This window comes from Lepus europaeus, chromosome 6 (assembly GCF_033115175.1).
Source record: "Lepus europaeus isolate LE1 chromosome 6, mLepTim1.pri, whole genome shotgun sequence".
Classification (NCBI taxonomy): Eukaryota; Metazoa; Chordata; class Mammalia; order Lagomorpha; family Leporidae; genus Lepus; species Lepus europaeus.
Genome location: NC_084832.1, coordinates 27,165,272 through 27,184,501, shown reverse-complemented (window position 1 = coordinate 27,184,501; position 19,230 = coordinate 27,165,272). Strand labels below are relative to the sequence as shown.

The 19,230-nt window shown below is 37.3% G+C and overlaps 1 protein-coding gene across 1 annotated transcript in view; it reads left to right on the top strand.

Annotated features, from left to right (window-relative positions):
- Window positions 1-5,854: 5,854 nt before the first annotated feature.
- LOC133762049 (SNRPN upstream reading frame protein-like) overlaps window positions 5,855-19,230 on the top strand; it is a 42,267-nt gene continuing 28,891 nt past the window's right edge. The window contains exon 1 of the mRNA XM_062195158.1: window positions 5,855-5,929. Coding sequence (XP_062051142.1) covers window positions 5,855-5,929 — 75 coding nt within the window. The remainder of the gene's footprint in view (window positions 5,930-19,230) is intronic.

The window sequence follows — 19,230 nt, the reverse complement described above, 5'->3', positions numbered from 1 at the left end:
TATGACCTGGGATAGCAGTAGAGGATGGACCAAGTCCTTGGGTCCCTGCATCCATGTGGGAGACCTGGAAGAAGTTCCTGGCTCCTGGCTTTGGATCGGCTCAGCTCTGGCCATTGAGACCATCTGTGGAGTGAACTATCAGATGGAAGACCTCTCTCTTTCTCTCTGTATCTCTCTCTCTCTCTCTGTAAGGCTGTCTTTCAAATAAATAAAATAAATCTTTAAAATAAAAAGAAATTCTCGGTTACCAACATTCTTAATAGACAGTGATATGGAAAAAAACATGAAAATGTGCAACACCAAGCTGCAAAAACATTGAGAGATAATAAATGAGAAAACATTTCAAGAATCTTTATTTTTAATCATTATTTATTAACATTTTTATATATGAACTAGATATTTGATATAACATTTAAGCTTGTCAATAGCTTTTTCAATAAAGTAAATATTTTAAATAATATTAATTATTTTATCACATTTTATAGTTGGCAGCATGAAATTTCTTAATGTAATATAAAATAATGGCATAACTTGCACTAATAATACCTTAGATATGATAAAGTACGGTAACACTCCCTTGCTTTACAAATTGAGACTTCACTGGCTATTGGAGGCATTTGGTTTTTATGAAAACACATTCTGTGTATGAATAAAACAATGTGACATTTCATCTAATGTACATATATGTAATTACACCATTGTAGCAAAAATACAACTATATATAACAACAATGTAAAACAAAAATTATTAATATCCATTAGGATTGCAGAGTGTTTTTGAATATCATCTGCAGTAGATGAGTAGTCTGTCATGGGGAAAAGTGGGGATAGAGTTTAAAGATTTTGATCGTCTGGGTTTTTTTGGCCACCTAAGGAATTAATTCAGCACTGTTTAATGCAGGTAGCATGGATAAGCTCTCTTTGACCAGTAAAGAAAACATTGAGGATATTCTTGTGAAATCTAAAATATGGAAAATACTTTATCTTTATGGTTTACTCAGGAATAAACCACTATATGGAAAGCCTTGGGAACAGTGAGGTTAAGCTAGCATGTAAATAAATGTTTAGTGAGTCAAATGAAATTCAAAAAGAATGATGAGGCCATGTGGCTAAAGTGAGCCTGGTAGACGGAGGGAACTGAATGCTAGTGTTTGGTGTTTTGATTTGGATTCACAGGCAAGAAGTTGTTATTGTTTTCAGGGTTGTGGTCTTTCCTGAACTTCTGACTTACACAATTCCCAGAAGACACATGATATCAGTCAATAACAAGGAAGCACAAATAAGTCAGAACTTGATGTTTGGATGAATTCATTTTCTGAGGCTTCCCACACTGGGAAAAATAAAAAGCTATTTTAATTTATTTCTTATGCTCCCTAGTACATTTGTTTTGCTACAAAAATCTTAAGTTCCACTGGAAACTGCGAAAAAGTATAAAATATAGCTTTGGGAACTACTTGTGAGAAATACAGAAATCAGAAAAAATAAACAGATGAATTATCACCATGTCTTTCTGTAGGGCAGCAGGAAGCTTTGTTATCACTGTCTGCTACTGCTTTTGACCTTCAGGAGTTGAAGATCCAAATATTAAGTGGCACTGAATTCTGCCTGTTCTGAAGTGAACTTTGGAGAAAGAGATTACCATATTTGATCAGAGAGAGCAATGACTTACTGCCTTCTGTTGAAGTTTAACTGCGAACTCCATGAATTGAATGAATTCAGATGTCCATGGATGACTGAGCGGGCAAATATAATCAAATTGTTTCAAGAGCTGTTTTTAATAAGATGGCTGCGTATGACATAAATATGCCAATTAAGTAGTCATCTGGTATTGGTTGCAATTTAAAAATAAAATAGTTAATAGTAGTTGATTTTTAGCATTGTTATATTTTTCAGAGTAACGCAGAAACAGATGCAATTGAACATACAGTTTATATGGAAGAACAGTTGTCTCCTGCTTTCACCTTCTACATCCTCAATTGTTCTCCTAGATGTAATTTCTGAAATCATTTTATTTCAAGATATTTTGGATATTTACCTGTATTAATAAATACTATAGTTATAGGCTATTATGGATAAAAATGTAAAATATTTTATGATCCTAAATAAAATATGTGTATTTAGAAAAATTACAGCATCATGTCTGCCTCATCCACTTTTCTCAGTGCTTGATATTTGTATTTTGGTGTTTAGCTCATTTATTGATTGAATTTGACTTAATATATTTTAATATTAAATTTTTCATTTCTTTAGCCCTCAATATTTAAGGTGGAGATTTAACTTCATTTCTCAATATCATTAGGTTTATCTTACATCTTCCTGTCTCCACACTTGCAAACACACCTTCTCTCTCTCGAGATTCTTTCCTGACAAAATTATTTTCCTTAACTCACTCTGACAACCTTGAATTTCCATTTGTGCATCTCTTGGATTTGGTTTTCACTTTCTCAGACATCCCAGATGTTCTTCCTTCCCCATTTTCTTGGAGTGTATCTTAGGAAAATTCTTAAAAATAATTCTTAAAAATAATTAACATCTTAAAGATGTAAATTATTCTGTAACATGTCCTTCTCAATGTTCTTTATCCATAGATGGTAACATTTAGCGCATGGAATCACATTTTATATAAGCTAGTGGCTAGATTTTTTCACACAGCAAAATTACTTTGTGAATTCTCTGTACATTCAGAATAGTAAACATTTCTTTCACCTGATATGTAATATGAAAAAAAATTATCTCTGTTGGCTTAAGAATGACTTTGATGATATCTAATTATCATTTTTTAACATGAACAATCATTGTTCTCTGAACCAGGGCATTTAATCAATGTCCACCACATTTTTTTTAATTAAACTTTTATTTAATGAATATAAATTTGCAAAGTACAGCTTATGGGTTATAATGGCTTCCCCCTCCCAAAACTTCCCTCCCACCCACAACCCTCCCCTTTCCCACTCCCTCTCCACTTCCAATCACATCATGATTCATTTTCAATTCTCTTTATATACAGAAGATCAGTTTAGTATATATTAGGTAACGATTTCAACAGTTTGCCCCCATATAGCAACACAAAGTGAAAAAAAATACTGTTGGAGTACTAGTTATAGCATTAAATAAGAGTGTACAGCACATTAAAGACAGAGATCCTACATAATATTTTTTTTAAAAATTAATTAATTTTCTATGCCATTTCCAATTTAACACCAGGTTTTTTTTTTTTCATTTCCAATTATCTTTATATACAGAAGATCGATTCAGTATATAATTAGTAAAGATCTCATCAGTTTGTACCCACGCAGAAACACAAAGTGTAAAAATACTGTTTCAGTACTAGTTATAGCATCACTGCACATTAGACAACACATTAAGGACAGTTCCCACATGGGATGTAAGTACACAGTGACTTCTGTTGCTGACTTAACAATTTGACACTCCTGTTCATGGCGTCAGTAATCTCCCTAGGCTCTAGTCATGAGTTGCCAGGGCTATGGAAGCCTTTAGAGTTCGCTGACTTTGATCTTATTCCGCTAGGGTCATAGTCAAAGTGGAAGTTCTCTCCTCCCTTCAGAGAAAGGTACCTCCTTCTTTGATGGCCCCGTTCTTTCCACTGGGATCTCACTCACAGAGATCTTTCATTTAGGTCTTCTTTTTATTTTTTCTTTTCCATGGTGTCTTGTCTTTCCATGCCTACAATACTCTCATGGGCTCTTCCGCCAGATCTGAATGCCTTAAGGGCTGATTCTGAGGCCAGAGTGTTGTTTAGGACATCTGCCATTCTATGAGTCTGCTGTGTATCCCACTTCCCATGTTGGATCCTTCTCTCCCTTTTTAATTCTATCAGTTAGTATTAGCAGACACTGGTCTTGTTTGTGTGATCTCTTTGACTCTTAGACCTATCAGAGCCATTGAATGTGAACTGAAATTGATCACTTGGACTAGTGAGATGGCATTGGTACATGCCACCTTGATGGAATTGTATTGGAATCCCCTGGCACATTTCTAACTCCATCATTTGGGGCAAGTCTGATTGTGCATGTCCCAAATTGTGCATCTCCTCCCTCTCTTTTTCCTCTCTTAAATTTAACAGGGATCACTTTTCAGTTAAAATTTCAACACCTAAGAATAATTGTGTGTTAATTACAGAGTTCAACCACTAGTACTAGAACAACAACAACAAATACTAAAAAAGATAAAGTATTACATTGTACATCTAAAGTCAGGACAAGAGCTGATCACGTCATTGTTTCTTATAGTGTCCATTTCACTTCAACAGGTTTCCCCTTTGGTGCTCAGTTGTCACCGATCAGGGAAAACAAATGATATTTGTCTCTTTGGGACTGGCTTAATTCACTCAGCATGATGTTTTCTAGATTCCTCCATCTTGTTGCAAATGACTGGGTTTCATTGTTCCTTACTGCTATATAGTATTCTATGGAGTACATGTCCCATAATTTCTTTATCCAGTCTACTGTTGATGGGCATTTGGGTTGGTTCCAGGTCTTAGCTATTGTGAATTGAGCTCCCGTTGGTTCCCGCGCTGGCGAGATTCTGTGGCTCGTCTCCCGCAGCTCGGCTCGTCTCCCGCGGTTGGGTTTCCACGCGGTGGGCTCCCTGTAGGTCCTCTGTGTCACATCCACTAGATCCGGAAACGTTTCCTCTGCAGTTTTTTTCTTGAGTCTTTTCCTGAGGCTACAATAATTCCACTTTTATGAAACTTTATTTTCCCAAACTAAGGCGCACGTCCTCACTATCCGCCATCTTGGCTCCGCCCCTGTCCACCACATTTTTACTTCAGTTTTTATTCCCACCTTTCAAAATATCTGCTGTTAACAAGCACAGAGAATGTCTAATCCCTTGTGAATCACACTGAAATGAGTCCCATTTGGAGTCCTAGCAGGGGGTAGAGGGCAGGGTACCCACCTAATCTAGTGAAGGAAACCCATATTTCTTTCTCCCCATACCCCGACAGTGTGCCTGTCTATCAGTAGGGAGAACGTATCGTCTTAATGTCAGTAAGATGCAGCGTATCTCTCACACACTTGAAACTAGGAAATTTTACCAGAGGGAAAAATCTGTGTTCTCTACTAGCTGAGAGTCTGGGCAGAAGGATTAGCAAGGAGCTGTAAACCTACTTAGGACTCTGAGGTGCTCTCATTCCTTCAATTTTTCACAAGCTCTGAGGCTAAAATTGCCAAGGTGGAGCACTCACAGGCAGTTGGCTCTGGAAGCATTTATCTGCTTTTTCTGTAGACAGGACATGCTTGCCTGGCTAAGACTGGATACTCTGCACCCTCTAACTGAGGTAACCTTGCATGCTGTTACTATGGGAATCCTGTGACGGCCTGATAGGGCATGAGGTGTAGCTGAATCTGGGAAGTCACTGTGTCTACCTTCAGAGTTCAGAGCTCATTGACTGCCTGGAGTGGGTCATTGCAGAGGGTTCCATGCTCAAACAGGACTACATAGATCCTTTGTGCAATCATGAGCCTACGTGGGTGAGGGTAGAATACACTGTGGGCTAACCTCAGGCACTGGTCACTTTGAAGAGAGGAGGTGAGGTTGGGCTCATACCAACAGGCAGGATCATACCCTCCCCACTAAAGACAGTAGAGATCTACCACACCCAATTTGTGGTGTCACCCTGGATTCTCACTCTGCACTCCAGCACTGACCAAATAGATCTTCCTAGGCTCACCCACATCATTACTCTGGATATACATTGAAAGAGCAGAAACTCCACTAAACCACAGACGTGTAGTTCAAAGACAAAATCCATAAAAGGAGAAAATCAACAGGTGTTCCCACAAATGCACGTAAATAAATTCAGAAATACAAGACTAAAGAATAAGGAAAACAACATGACTCCCCCAATGGAACATAACACTTCAACATTAGAAGGTAAAGATGAAGAGATTGATGAAATGCCTGAAAAGGTATACAAAAGAATGATGTTAAATTACTCAGAAACTCAGAGTATCAAATTCATGATGTACAATATGAGTGAAAATCTTGCCAAGAGATTGAGATATTAAAGAGAAATCAATTGCAATATTAGAAATAAAGAATTCATCTGTCAAATATAAAATAGAGTGGAAAGTCTCAGAAACAAACTTGGTGAGGTGGATGAAACTGTAATGAGCTAGAACAAATCATTGGGAATATCACAATTAGACAAAAAATGAAGTGAAGAAAAAATTTGAAAAATAGTATTTATGATTTATGGGACACTATCAAATAACCAAAAACATATGTGTCTTAAAGATTCCTGTACCATAGAAATAGAGAATTGATTAGAAGGCCTATTCTGAGATATAAAAGCAGAAAATTTCCCTAATACACAGAAAGAAAGGAACATCCAAGTACAGGAAGCACATAGACATAAGCATATAATGGACATGACAAAGAAAGATCCTCACCATGACACAGTATACTCAAACTTCCAGCAGTGAAACATAATGAAAAGAATCTAAAATGAGCACAATAGAAAAGCCAGATTATCTTCAATGTTTCCCAAGTAGAATAAAACTGGTTTCTCATCAGAAAACCACAGAGTAGGAGAGAATAGAGAGCCATAATCCAAGTCCTAAAAGAAAGAAACTGTCAACCCAGAACTGTTTGCCCAGAAAAGGCCTCATTTAAGAATGAAAGGGAAATAAAGATCTTCCAAAACAAATAATAGTTGAAAGAATTTATCACCTCTTGTCCAGCATTAAAAATTACTTTTAAGGATGTACTAAACACAGAAACAGAAAATGACAGTCATCATTATGAAAGATTTTGAAGGCAGAAAATCTCCTAGTAAAAGTACAAAGGAAGTCTAAAGCAAGTAGCAGGAATATTACAGAATATTACAGAAAAATGGCAGGGCCAAGTCATTACTTATCATTAATAACTTTGAATGTAAACAGCTTAAGTACTCCAAATAAAAAAATACAGACTGAATAGATTTAAAAACAAGACCCATCTATTTGCCTACAAGAAATACACCTCACCAACAAAAATACAAGTAGAATGAAAGTGAAAAGGTAGGGGGCTGGTGCTGTAGCATAGCAGGTAAAGCTGCCCCCTGCAGTGCCAGCATTCCCATATAAGCACTGGTTTGATGTCGGAGGCAACCAGACAAACCACATGGAGACGCAGCACTTAGTCAATTCATCACCACGTTTATTGCCTCATTGCGTTCCAGGCCAAGGTAGGGGGCCCGGCGATAAGGGACTGGAAGCCGTCTCCCTGGGGAAACTCTTCAACCTCCAGCCCCGAGCACACAGAAAGGCAAGGATATATACCCCAGGCCCCATACAGATAACATTCATTGCGTGCTATCATGCATAGCAAAGGAACAAAACAAGTTTACAAGGTAGCAAAGATCAGGGTACAAGCTCTGCTGATAGAGCAAAGAACATCATAAACCTTCATCAGAAGTCACATCCTGCCTGCAGGAATGTGGGACGAAGAGTCTGTGCCTTCAGAACAATAAACATAGGAAACAGGATTAGATAAAGGACAGCCTCAGCCTGCTGCATCTCATGTCGGGCCAGGGCCACTAGCCCCGACAGTTTGAGTCCCAGCTGCTCCACTTCTGATCCAGCTCTCTGCTATGTCCTGGGAAGCAGTGGAAGATGGCCCAAGACTGTGGGCCCCTGAACCCACGTGGGAGACCTGGAGGAGACTCTTGGCTCCTGGTGCAGCTCCGGCTGTTGCAGCCAATTGGGGTGCAAACCATTGGATGGAAGACCTCTCTCTCTCTCTCTCTCTCTCTCTCCCTCTCTCTCTCTCCCTCTCCCTCTCGCTCTCCTTCTCTCTCTTTGTAACTCTTTCAGGTAAATAAATAAATCTTCAAAAAAAAAAAAAAGGCAGAAACAAGCAGGTGTTACCATCCTAATATCATGCAAAGCTGATGTTAAAACAAAAATTGTTAACAGAGACGAGGACAGGCATTAGATAATTATCGAGATATTAATTCAATAGGAAAATGTGACTATAACAAATGTATATGGACCCAATGCCAGGGCACTTGGATACTCCATAGGAATATTACTGGATCTAAAGGAAAATATAGACTCCTAAACACTCCATTTTCATCAATGTACAGATAAACTAGACAGAAAATCAACAAAGAAACAATAAAGCTAATCCACACTATGGACAGAATGGACCTAACTGAAATATACAAACATTCCATTTCACACCTCAAGGATATACATTCTTTTCATCAGTGCCTGGAACTTTCTCCAAGACAGACCATATGCTAGGCCACAAAACAAGTGTCAGCAAATACAAAAAAAAATTGAAATCATACCATGTATCTTTTTTGAATAAAATGGAATGAAGCTGAAACTTAACAACTCAAGAAACTCTAGAAAATATGCAAACACATGGAGACAGAACAGCACATTCTTGACTGAACAATGAGTCATACAAGAAATCAAAAAGGAAATAAAAAAATTCCTGGAGGGCCGGTGCCATGGCTCACTAGGTTAATCCTTTACCTGTGGCACCAGCATCCCATATGGGCTCTGGGTTCTAGTCCCAGTTGCTCCTCTTCCAGTCCAGCTCTCTGCTGTGGCCTGGGAGGGCAGTGGAGGATGGCCCAAGTGCTTGGGAGCCTGCACCTGCGTCAGAGACCAGGAAGAATTACCTGGCTCCTGGCTTCAGATCAGTATAGCTCCAGCTGTGGCGGCCATTTGGAAGGTGAACCAACAGAAGGAAGACCTTTCTCTCTGTCTCTCTCTCTCACTGTATAACTCTGTCTTTCAAATAAAAAAAAAAATTCCTGGAAATGAATGATGGTTATAAAACAACACAATAAAACTTATTTCCTACATCAAGAAATCAGGAAGGTGTCAATAAATGAGCTGCAAGTGCATCTCGAGGACAAACCAAACCCAGAATTAATAGAAGCAAATAATTTCAATTGAGAAGAAATAAACAAAATTGAAACAAAAAATACAAAAGACCAGTGAAATGAAGAGCTGTTTTTTGAAAAAAAAAATTAACGAAATTGATAAACCATTGGCTTAACTAACAAAAGATGGAGAAGATCCAAATCAATAAAACTAGAGATGAAAAAGAGATGTAACAATGGATATCACAGAAATTAAAAAAAAAAAAACTCATCAGAAAGTACTGCAAATAGCTATATGCCAATAAATTGGAAAATCTTAAAGAAATGGATAGATTCCTGGAGACACACATTCTACCATAATTGAGGCATGTAAACATAGAAAATCTCAAAAGACCAATAACTAAGACATAGATTAAATAGGAATAAGGACCCTACTAACCAAGAAAAACTTAGGACTGGTAGCTTCATTGCTGAACTACACCAGACTTTTAAAGAAGGAGTTCCAATTCCTCTCAAGCTATTCAAAACAAGTGAAATGGAGGGAATCCACCCAAACTCCTTCTATGAGGCCAGCATCATCTTAATTCCAAAACCTCAAAAAGATATAACAGGGAAAGAGAACTATAGACCAATATCTCAGATGAACATAAATGTAAAAATCCTCAATAAAATATTAGCTAATTGAATCCTACAACACATAAGAAAGACCATTCACTCAGATCAAGTAGGACTTTTCCCTGGAATGCAGGGATGGTTCATCATACACAAATCAATGTGATATATCACATTAACACACTGAAGAATAAAAATCATATAATTATTTCAATAGATGCAGAGAAAGTGTTTGATAAAACACAATATCCATTCATGATAAAAACCTTAAGCAAATGAGTATAGAAGGAATATTTCTCAACACAATCAAGGCAGTATATGACAAAACCACAGCCAGAATCATATTGTATTAGAAATGTGGAAGCATTTCAACTAAGATCCAGAACCAGACAAAGATGCACATGTTCATGGTTGCTATTCAATATAGTAACAGAAGTTTTTGCCAGATACATTAGATTAGAAACAAAATCAAATGGTTACAACTTGAAAAAGAAGAAGTCAAATTATCCCAGTTTGCAAATGCCATGATTCTATATAGAAAGGAACCAAAAGACTACACTAAGAGATTATTGTAACTCATAAGTGAGCTTGGTAAAATAGTAGGAACTAAAATCAATGTACAAAAAGCTTTTGTATACACAGACAATGTCATGGCTGAGAAATAACTTCTAAGATTAATTCTATTCGCAATAGATACAAGAAAGTTCAATAACTTGGACTAAATTTCACCAAGGATGTAAAAGAGCTCTATAATGACAATTACAAAACATAAAAGAAATCAAAAAGGAAGACACAAAAAGGGGGAAATATTCCATATTTGTGGATTGGAATAACTCATATTATCAAAATGTCCATACTACTGGAAAAAAAAACAATTTACAGATTCAGTGAAATAACAATCAAAATACCAACAATATTCTCAGATCTAGAAAAATGATGCTGAAATTATTATGGGAATGTTAAAGACCCAAATACCTTAAGTAATCTTAAATAACAAAACAAAGCCAGAACCATAACAATACCACATTATAAGATATACTACAGGGCAGTTATAATCAAAACAGTCTGGTACCGGCACAAAAATAGACATGTAGACTAATGAAAGAGAATAAAAACCCCAGAAATTATTCCACATACCTATAATCAAATAACCTTTGGCAAATAAGCTGAAATCGATCCCTGGAGAAAGGACAATCTCTTCAACAAACAGTGCTGGAAAATTGGATATATGTATGCAAAAGTATGAAATCAGATGCAACCTTACACTGTACTCAAAAATCAACTTAAACTGGACCAAGGATCTAAACCTGTAACCTAGTATCATCAAGTTACTAGAGGAAAACATCAGGGAAACTCTACAAGAGATTGGGATAGGCAAAGACCTTTAGGTAAAACCCCAGAAGTGCAAGCAGTCAGAGCAAAAATAGACAAATGAGATTATATCAAGCCTTTGCATTGCAAAAGAAACACTCAACAAAGTGAACATATTTGCAAAGTGTGCAACTGATAAGGAATTGATACCCAAAATTTATAAAGAGCTCAAGAAGCTCAGCAACAACAAAGCAAGCAATGCAGTCAGAAAATGGGCAAAGGACGTTGCCAGGCATTTTTCTTTTTTTTTTTTTCTTTTTTTTTATTTTTTATTTTTATTTTTTAACAGGCAGAGTGGATAGTGAGAGAGAGAGAGAGACAGAGAGAAAGGTCTTCCTTTTTGCCGCTGGTTCACCCTCCAATGGCCGCTGCAACCAGCGCATCTCGCTGATCCGAAGCCAGGAGCCAGGTGCTTCTCCTGGTCTCCCATGCGGGTGCAGGGCCCAAGGACTTGGGCCATCCTCCACTGCCTTCCCGGGCCATAGCAGAGAGCTGGACTGGAAGAGGGGCAACCGGGATAGAATCTGGCACCCCAACCGGGACTAGAACCTGGTGTGCCGGCGCCGCAAGGCGGAGGATTAGCCTGTTAAGCCACGGTGCCGGCCTACCAGGCATTTTTCAAAAGATGAAATTCAAATGGTGAACAAATACTTTAAAAAATGCTCAGGATCACTAGCCATCAGGAAAATGAAAATAAAAAACACAGTGAAAGTTCACATCACTCCAGTTAGAATAGCTATCATCCAAAACTAAAATACATAAATATTTGCCAGGATGTGGGGAAAAGCCAACCTAATCCACTGTTGATTGAAATGCAAACTAATACAACCATTGTGGAAGATAATATGGGGAGTCTGCAGAGATCTCACAAGAGATCAACCATATGATCTAGCCATCAGGCTCATGGGAAATTAACCAAAGGAAATGAAATCAGCCTATTAAAGATTTATTTATACCCCCATATTTATTGCATCTCAATTCACAATAGCTAAAATAAGCAGTCAACCCAGATGTCCTTCAACTGAGGACTGAATGAAGAAAATGTGGTATAGCTACATTGTGAATTCTACTCAGCCATAAAAATGAATGAAATATGGCCGGCGCCATGGCTCACTTGGTTAGTCCTCTGCCTGCGGCACCAGCACCAGGGGTTCTAGCCCCGTTGGGACGCCATGTACTAGTCCCGGTTGCTTCTCTTCCAGTCCAGCCCTCTGCTGTGGCCCTGGAGGGCAGCGGAGGACGGCCCAAGTGCTTGGTTCCCTGCACTCGTATGGGAGATCGGGAGGAAACACCCGGCTCCTGGCTTCGGACCGGCACAGCACCAGCCGTGGTGGCCATTAGGGGAGTGAACCAATTAAAGGGATACCATTCTCTCTGTGTCTCTCTCACTGTCTATAACTCTTCGTCTCTCTCTCTCTCTCTCACTAACTCTGCCTGTCAAAAATAAGTAAATAAAAATAAAAATAAAAAAGAATGATATCCTTTTTCACAACAAAATGGATGCAACTGGAAACCATCATGCTTAGCATAATAAGCCAGTCTCAAAAAGACAAATATGTAGTGGTTACTACAGAATGCAAGAAATGTACAGGAATGAAATGGTCAATTTGGGATATGATTTTCATTTTAACAAATGTTTATACTCCTGTGGAACTGTGGTCTTCCCACTTTTTACTTGTTAAATATTATGATTAGTGGCACATTAAGCATTGAAATATGGTGTGGATTAAAATTATATTTTTGCAAAAACTGATGAAGAAAGGGAAGGGAGAGAGAGATTTGGGAAAGCAGGGAGTGAGGGAGTGCAGTTGTCTTTTTGGAATTGTTCCTATGGAATGCACAAAATCTGTTCTTTTTATATCAACAAAAAACTTTTTTAAAAAGAAAATCACTATAAAGTCATAATAAGCCTTAGTAAAAAAAATCAAAGCGTTATTGGAAAGTGATTGGGTCCAGGTTTTAGACTTTACAAAGGAGCTAGGACAAAAGTTTCAAGATGGAAATGAGATTACTGTTGGGGAGTTAAAATAAGACAAGAAAGGCTGTAGAGTAAGAGGAATGTATAGAGAAATTGGTATAAGATGATTCTGGAAATAGCAATGGTCAGATTACATAGACTTGTTAACTACTTAGAGATTTAGATTACACATGGAAAATAACCATAGGGAACCAAATACCAACCAATGTGACACGATAAGCATTAAATCAACTATATATATGCAGATGCATACATACATATATATGAGGATGTTTTAAAGCATATATATATATATATAATATATATAATATTTTAAGACAAAATTAGAAACTTCAAGGCTGGGCATTTGTTACAGTGCTTAACAGTCAGCCTGGGACATACACATTCCATATCGGAGTACTGGAGTCCAAGTCTTATCTCTATTGCTGATTTCAGCTTCCTGCTAATGAACACACTGGAAGACTCCAGATGATGGTACATTACTTGAATTCTGCCATCCACATTGGAGACCTGCATTGAGTTCCAGGTTCCTAACTTTAGTCTGACTCAGTGGTCGCTGTTCAGAGTTTTTGGGGAGTAAACTTACAAACAAATGATCTCTGAGTCTCTCTTTCTCTCTCTACATTTCCTATGAAATACATAAATTAACAATTTAAAATTTAGAAAAAATTGTAAGTCCCTTCTGCTCATTGAATTTTTAAATCAAGATTTTTAAAATGTATAAACTAGAAAATGAATTAGGAAACTATTGAAATGGTCTGGAAGAATAACTGGGGGAAAATGTTGTGGAGCTGGGGATGGAGAGAAATTGGCAAGATCAAGACACACAAAAAGTTTTTATTATAAAGATCTGGTGATGGGTTAAGGATGTGATGATAAATAGTGGACTAAAGGAAGATTCCTAGTTTTTAGGCTTTAAAACATAATGGACATTACTTTCTCAGGTGACGGAGATTTGGACTTGGGAAACATTTTAATGAAAAATGAATAGATCCATTTTTCATATTTGGATGATGAAGTCTGCGGTTCAAGAGAGGGTTGAGACACGGTGACTTGCTTGTCTCTATACTGGTTGTCCAAAAATACACATAGAATTATCAAATTATAATTAATCATAAAATTTCATTTCTTCACATACACAGATATAGAGACATATTCAGATATGGAAAATGTGACATGCACATGTAAACACAATTTGTACCGTGCGGTCTTTCACTCATAGGCATGATTCAGAATTCCCTAGACATTAATAGAAGAAGAAAATTTGGCATAATGTTTGTTTTTTGTTTACTTGTTTATTTCATTCATTTGAAGACAGTGAACCACGAAGAGAGAGAAAGACAGAAAGATCTCCCATCTGCTGGTCCAATCTCCAAATGCCAAGAACAAGGAGGACTGGGTCAGGCCAAAAGATCAAAAGTCCAGAACTCCATCCTGGCCTCCTGTTGGGTGTCAGGGACCCAACCACATGAGCCAAACTCTGCTGCCTTTGAGAGTCGGCCGTGGCAGGAAGCTGGAATCAGGCTATTGTCAGTATTCCATCTCTTAGACAGGGACTTCCCAAGCACTGTCTTAATTGCTATGCCAGCCAAATGCCTGCCTCTGTCATTTTAATAAGAATTATTTTGGCTTGTTTTTGCCTAATTTAGAATGTCACATAAAGAATGTTCTTTTTCATATTTCCATATGATCTTCAGATACATGGGTGGTATTCTCTAAGTGTTGAAATCTTTTACTCTTCTGAAAACCGGAGTGTGCTTTTTCTTGTTTGTAAATTGATGCAAGCATAAAATATTTTTTTCTTCCTTTCTAAACAATTGTTTCTATTTTTGTGCTTCTTTCCTGCCTTCTAAGAATTTTCTCATGGATTTAGTTAACGCCAAAACACTGGGGAAATTTGTCACTTTTCTTTGTTAAAATAATGGAATCCAGTTCTTCCCCTCTTTATTGCATATTATGCTATATAGTCTTTTAGAAAAGTCAAATGTTTCTGTCTATGTATTACTGTTTTCTAAGTTATTTTACTAATTATTAATTGCATTTTAAATAAATTAGCCATGGAAATGTGATATAGGGAATATATATTAGGGGATTCAGGAATAATTTACCTTTGTGTTTGTTTAATTAGTTTATTTGAGAGACAGAGGGAGAGAGAGTCAGAAACACACAGAAAGGCTTCTCAACCATTGATTCTCCAAGTGCTTGGGATCTAGGAATTTAATAAGTCTCCCAGGTGGGAGGTAGGAATGCAACTACTTAAGCCAGAACCTCCTGCCTCTTCAGATACTTGTTAGCAGGAAACTGGAATCAGGAGCAGAGCTGGGATTGAAATCCACTCTGATAAAGGATGCAGGCTTCCAAAGCAAAATCTTCACCACTGAGCCAACACCCCAGGAAATGTTTATAAAAAGTACAAAAATTACCAACATCACAACACTTGATTTAAATAATGCATTTTAAAGACACTATTATATTTAAATTATTTATTATAAGAATTACATGCTTATTGATTGTAAAGAATTTCACATATATATTATTTATGTATAGTCTAGTATGTATAGTCCATTATCATTGTTGTCATTATTCAGAAATCCTGTATTTCTAAAATTTTTATTCAATAAAATATGTTTTTAACACTAATATTGGCCAGCACTGTGGCTCACTTGGCTAATCCTCCACCTGTGGCGCTGGCACCCTGGGTTCTAATCCTGATTGGGGTGCCGGATTCTGTCCCAGTTGCTCCTCTTCCAGTCCAGCTCTCTGCTGTGGCCAGGGAGTGCAGTGGAGGATGGCCCAAGTGCTTGGGCCCTGCACCCGCATGGGAGACCAGGAGAAGCATCTGGCTCCTGGCTTCAGATCGATGCAGTGGGCTGGCTGTGGCAGCCATTTGGGGGGTGAACCAACGGAAAAGGAAGACCTTTCTCTCTCTCTCTCACTAACTCTGCCTGTCAAAAAAAATAAAAAAAAAATAAACAATAATATCAATATTTAACTTTATTTTATAATGCATTTCAGGTTTTCATTTTATACAAACTTTTCTTTAATCCCTTCCCATTTTCCACTGGGTTCATCTGGGAGGAATTATCATTGCTTGTAAAAACATCTATCATATCACTTGCCATACTACCTAAGAATTGCCTGTAATGTGATCTTAGTGATTAAGTTATGAGCTCTGTAATGTGATCTTAGCGATTAAGTTATGAGCTCAGGCCAGCGCTGTGGCTCAATAGGCTAATCCTCCGCCAGCGGTGCTGGCACCCTGGGTTCTAGTCCCGGTTGGGGCGCCGGATTCTGTCCAGTTGCTCCTCTTCCAATCCAGCTCTCTGCTGTGGCCCGGGAGTGCAGTGGAGGATGCTCCAAGTGCTTGGGCCCTGCACCCGCATGGGAGACCAGGAGAAGCATCTGGCTCCTGACTTCGGATCAGCGCGATGCACCGACTGCAGCACGCCGGCCGCATTGGCCATTTGGGTTGAACCAATGGAAAAAGGAAGACCTTTCTCTCTCTCTCTCTCTCTCTCACTGTCCACTCTGCCTGTCAAAAAAAAAAAATTATGAGCTTTATGGAAATGAAAACCCCAAACAACCCTAGCACAAGAATTCAGTTTCTGCCAGAATTAATACATGATGATCATAAGAGGACTTACTTCCTGTCTGTTTGAACAAGGTATGTGTGATGTACTCTGCATGCTTTAGTGGAGAGGAGTCACACATCTTTTCTGACTGCTACTTTTCTTACCGCTTCATCTATTCAACCTAAAATAAAGGAATGCATTTACGTACATAATACATTATTTTACTGAACATTCATAAAAATTAGTTTTCCCTACTGCAGAATCAGAAAACATTGCTTTTTTTCTTTATTTTGAAAGAGAATTTCTCTTGGTGTCTTTGGGAAGAACTCTCTTGGCTGAATCACAATCTTTTAACTCATGGGGCATTGAGTTATCTGTGGACCAGCATTGCCATTAATATTTCTCAGGAGCCTGACTTTAAAAATTATTGGCCAAAAGTCTTGGGAAAATAGGAAGCTATAACTATAAACATATGTTTTGGCTAAAAAAAAGAGAGTAAAACAAATTGAATTAACATGTAATTCATCAGGAAAATGAAAAAGAATTCTCAACCCAAATGGAGGCAAAAGCATAATTACCACAATCTGGGAATTCCAGTTCATTGGACACCAACAAATAATGTAGGTTTATAATATGCATAAGGGTAGACTAAGCTAATAGGCAGATAGATAATAATAACTTTTTCTATTTGCTAATTATAAATTCTCATTGGGTTTAATAATTTTCTCCATATTATTTATGTGATCATTATTAATTATAGAAAACAAGTGCCATTTTCTCCCTAAATCAAACTCAAATCTTTATAATTTTCTATACTTGTAAAGTATATCTTCATTTTTCCCAGGTTATTGGTCACTTAATTTTCTGAAACTGCTATAAGCACCCTAGTCTATAAAAATTTCTGAAAATCATTAATTTGATTAACTTCCTAGATATGTACTTTTACAAATAGAAGCCTTTCTGACCATACTTACTAACTTACATGTATCTTATTTTCTCTAGTAGAAAAAAATCACCATTTTGTAAGCTACTAAATTAAATCAAATTAAATTATTATAGCCCAGTAAATTATCTAATGCAGTCATTTTTAATAATATTTCTATTATTATAAACTCCTACATCTGAGTTAACCACGCATATTTAATGTATTGAAGGGTAAGCTTCCTGTGTAAACTATTTATAAGGCATATCAAAATTTTTAATTATTTTATCAAATATTTATATGAATTATATGGTTAATATGAAATGTGGCTTTTTAAGGTCAATCACAATGTTAATATGTTTTCTCTACCTTCAATTAACACTGCGAATTTAAAACACTCAAAGCAACTAAGAAAACTTAGATGTTTATACAGATGTTGTTATATTTTACTTAAGCAAATTTCAAATTGCTTTTTGTTATCTATATAATATGCCCTTAGGAACCCATTCTATGGAGTAGCAGGTTAAAGCACCTCCTAAAGCTGCAGTCCCACATGGGTGCTTGTTCCTATCTCTGCTGCTCAACCTCCAATCCAGCTCTTTGGTAATGGACCTGGGAAACAGCAGAAGAATGCCAAAGTGTTTGTGTGCCTACCCCTGATGTGGGAGACCTGGAAGAAGCTCCTGGTTCCCGGCTTCAGCCTGGTACAAACCTGGCCTTTGCAGCCATTTAGGGAGTGAGTCAGTGAATAGGAACCAGCCTTCTTGCTCTTGGTCTCTCCACTTCTCTGTAACTCTGCCTTTAAAATAAATAAGTATTTAAAAATAAATAAAATGTGTCACATATTACATATAAAATATGTATAATATAAAAATATTACTAGATCAACGCTAATAAGAAGTGTCAAGTGGAAATTTCTGAAAAGAAAGAAGTTCTTCAGCATGCACAAATCTTAAGAAGGTTTGTACAGTGTAATAAATGAGTTATAAACATCTTTGCAAGAATGAGAAGGTAGGGATATATGTGTTTGATAATAATGTATTAACATTAACTAGGTTCTAGATACATAGTACAAACATATCTTAATTTGTATGTCTACAACAGTTAAGAGTAAGGAAGTAGATGGAAACTAGTATCATTAGACAATATATTTGGTTTTACTTATGTTAAGTTTTCTGAACATAAGTAATTAACCTAGGGATACTCACTTGACAACTACAAACTATGAGATAGCACACGCTCCAGTTGATTGTCCCAGGAACGTCCCCCAGATTATTTGATCATTTTTCTTAAGATTACACAAGTGTTAACTATTAAGAGCTCCCCATTCAAATCAAGCTGGATTCTATAGGCTGAATTTATGATCACTCTGCACAGGACTGAATAAGGTCATAATTAAAAAAAAAAATAAAAAATATGGGCGCTGGTTCTAGACTCGGCTGCTCCTCTTCCGATCTAGCTCTCTGCTATGGCCTGGGAAAGCAGTAGAAGATGGCCCAAGTCCTTGGGCCCCTGCACCGGTGTGGGAGACCCAGAAGAAGCTCCTGGCTGTTGGCTTCGGATCGCCGCAGCACTGGCCGTTACGGCCATCTGGAGAGTGAACTAGCAGATGGAAGACCTCTCTCTGTGTCTCTACCTCTCTCTGGAACTCTTTCAAATAAATAAAATAAATCTTAAAAAAAATTCTTTCATAAAATCAGAAATATATAAACCTCAATCATGCAGCCATCTAGGGAGTGAACCATCGGATAGAAGACCTTTGTCTCTTTCTCTCTCTGTAAGTCTTTCAAATAAATGAATAAAATAAACATTTTTTTTTAAAAAAAGCAGATATTCTCTACCTTTCTGAAGCAGAAATAATAATATAAACCCCAACACTAAAGAGAAAGGGTAGCCGAGAGAGATTTATTGAACTCAAACAAAATTTTAATTGG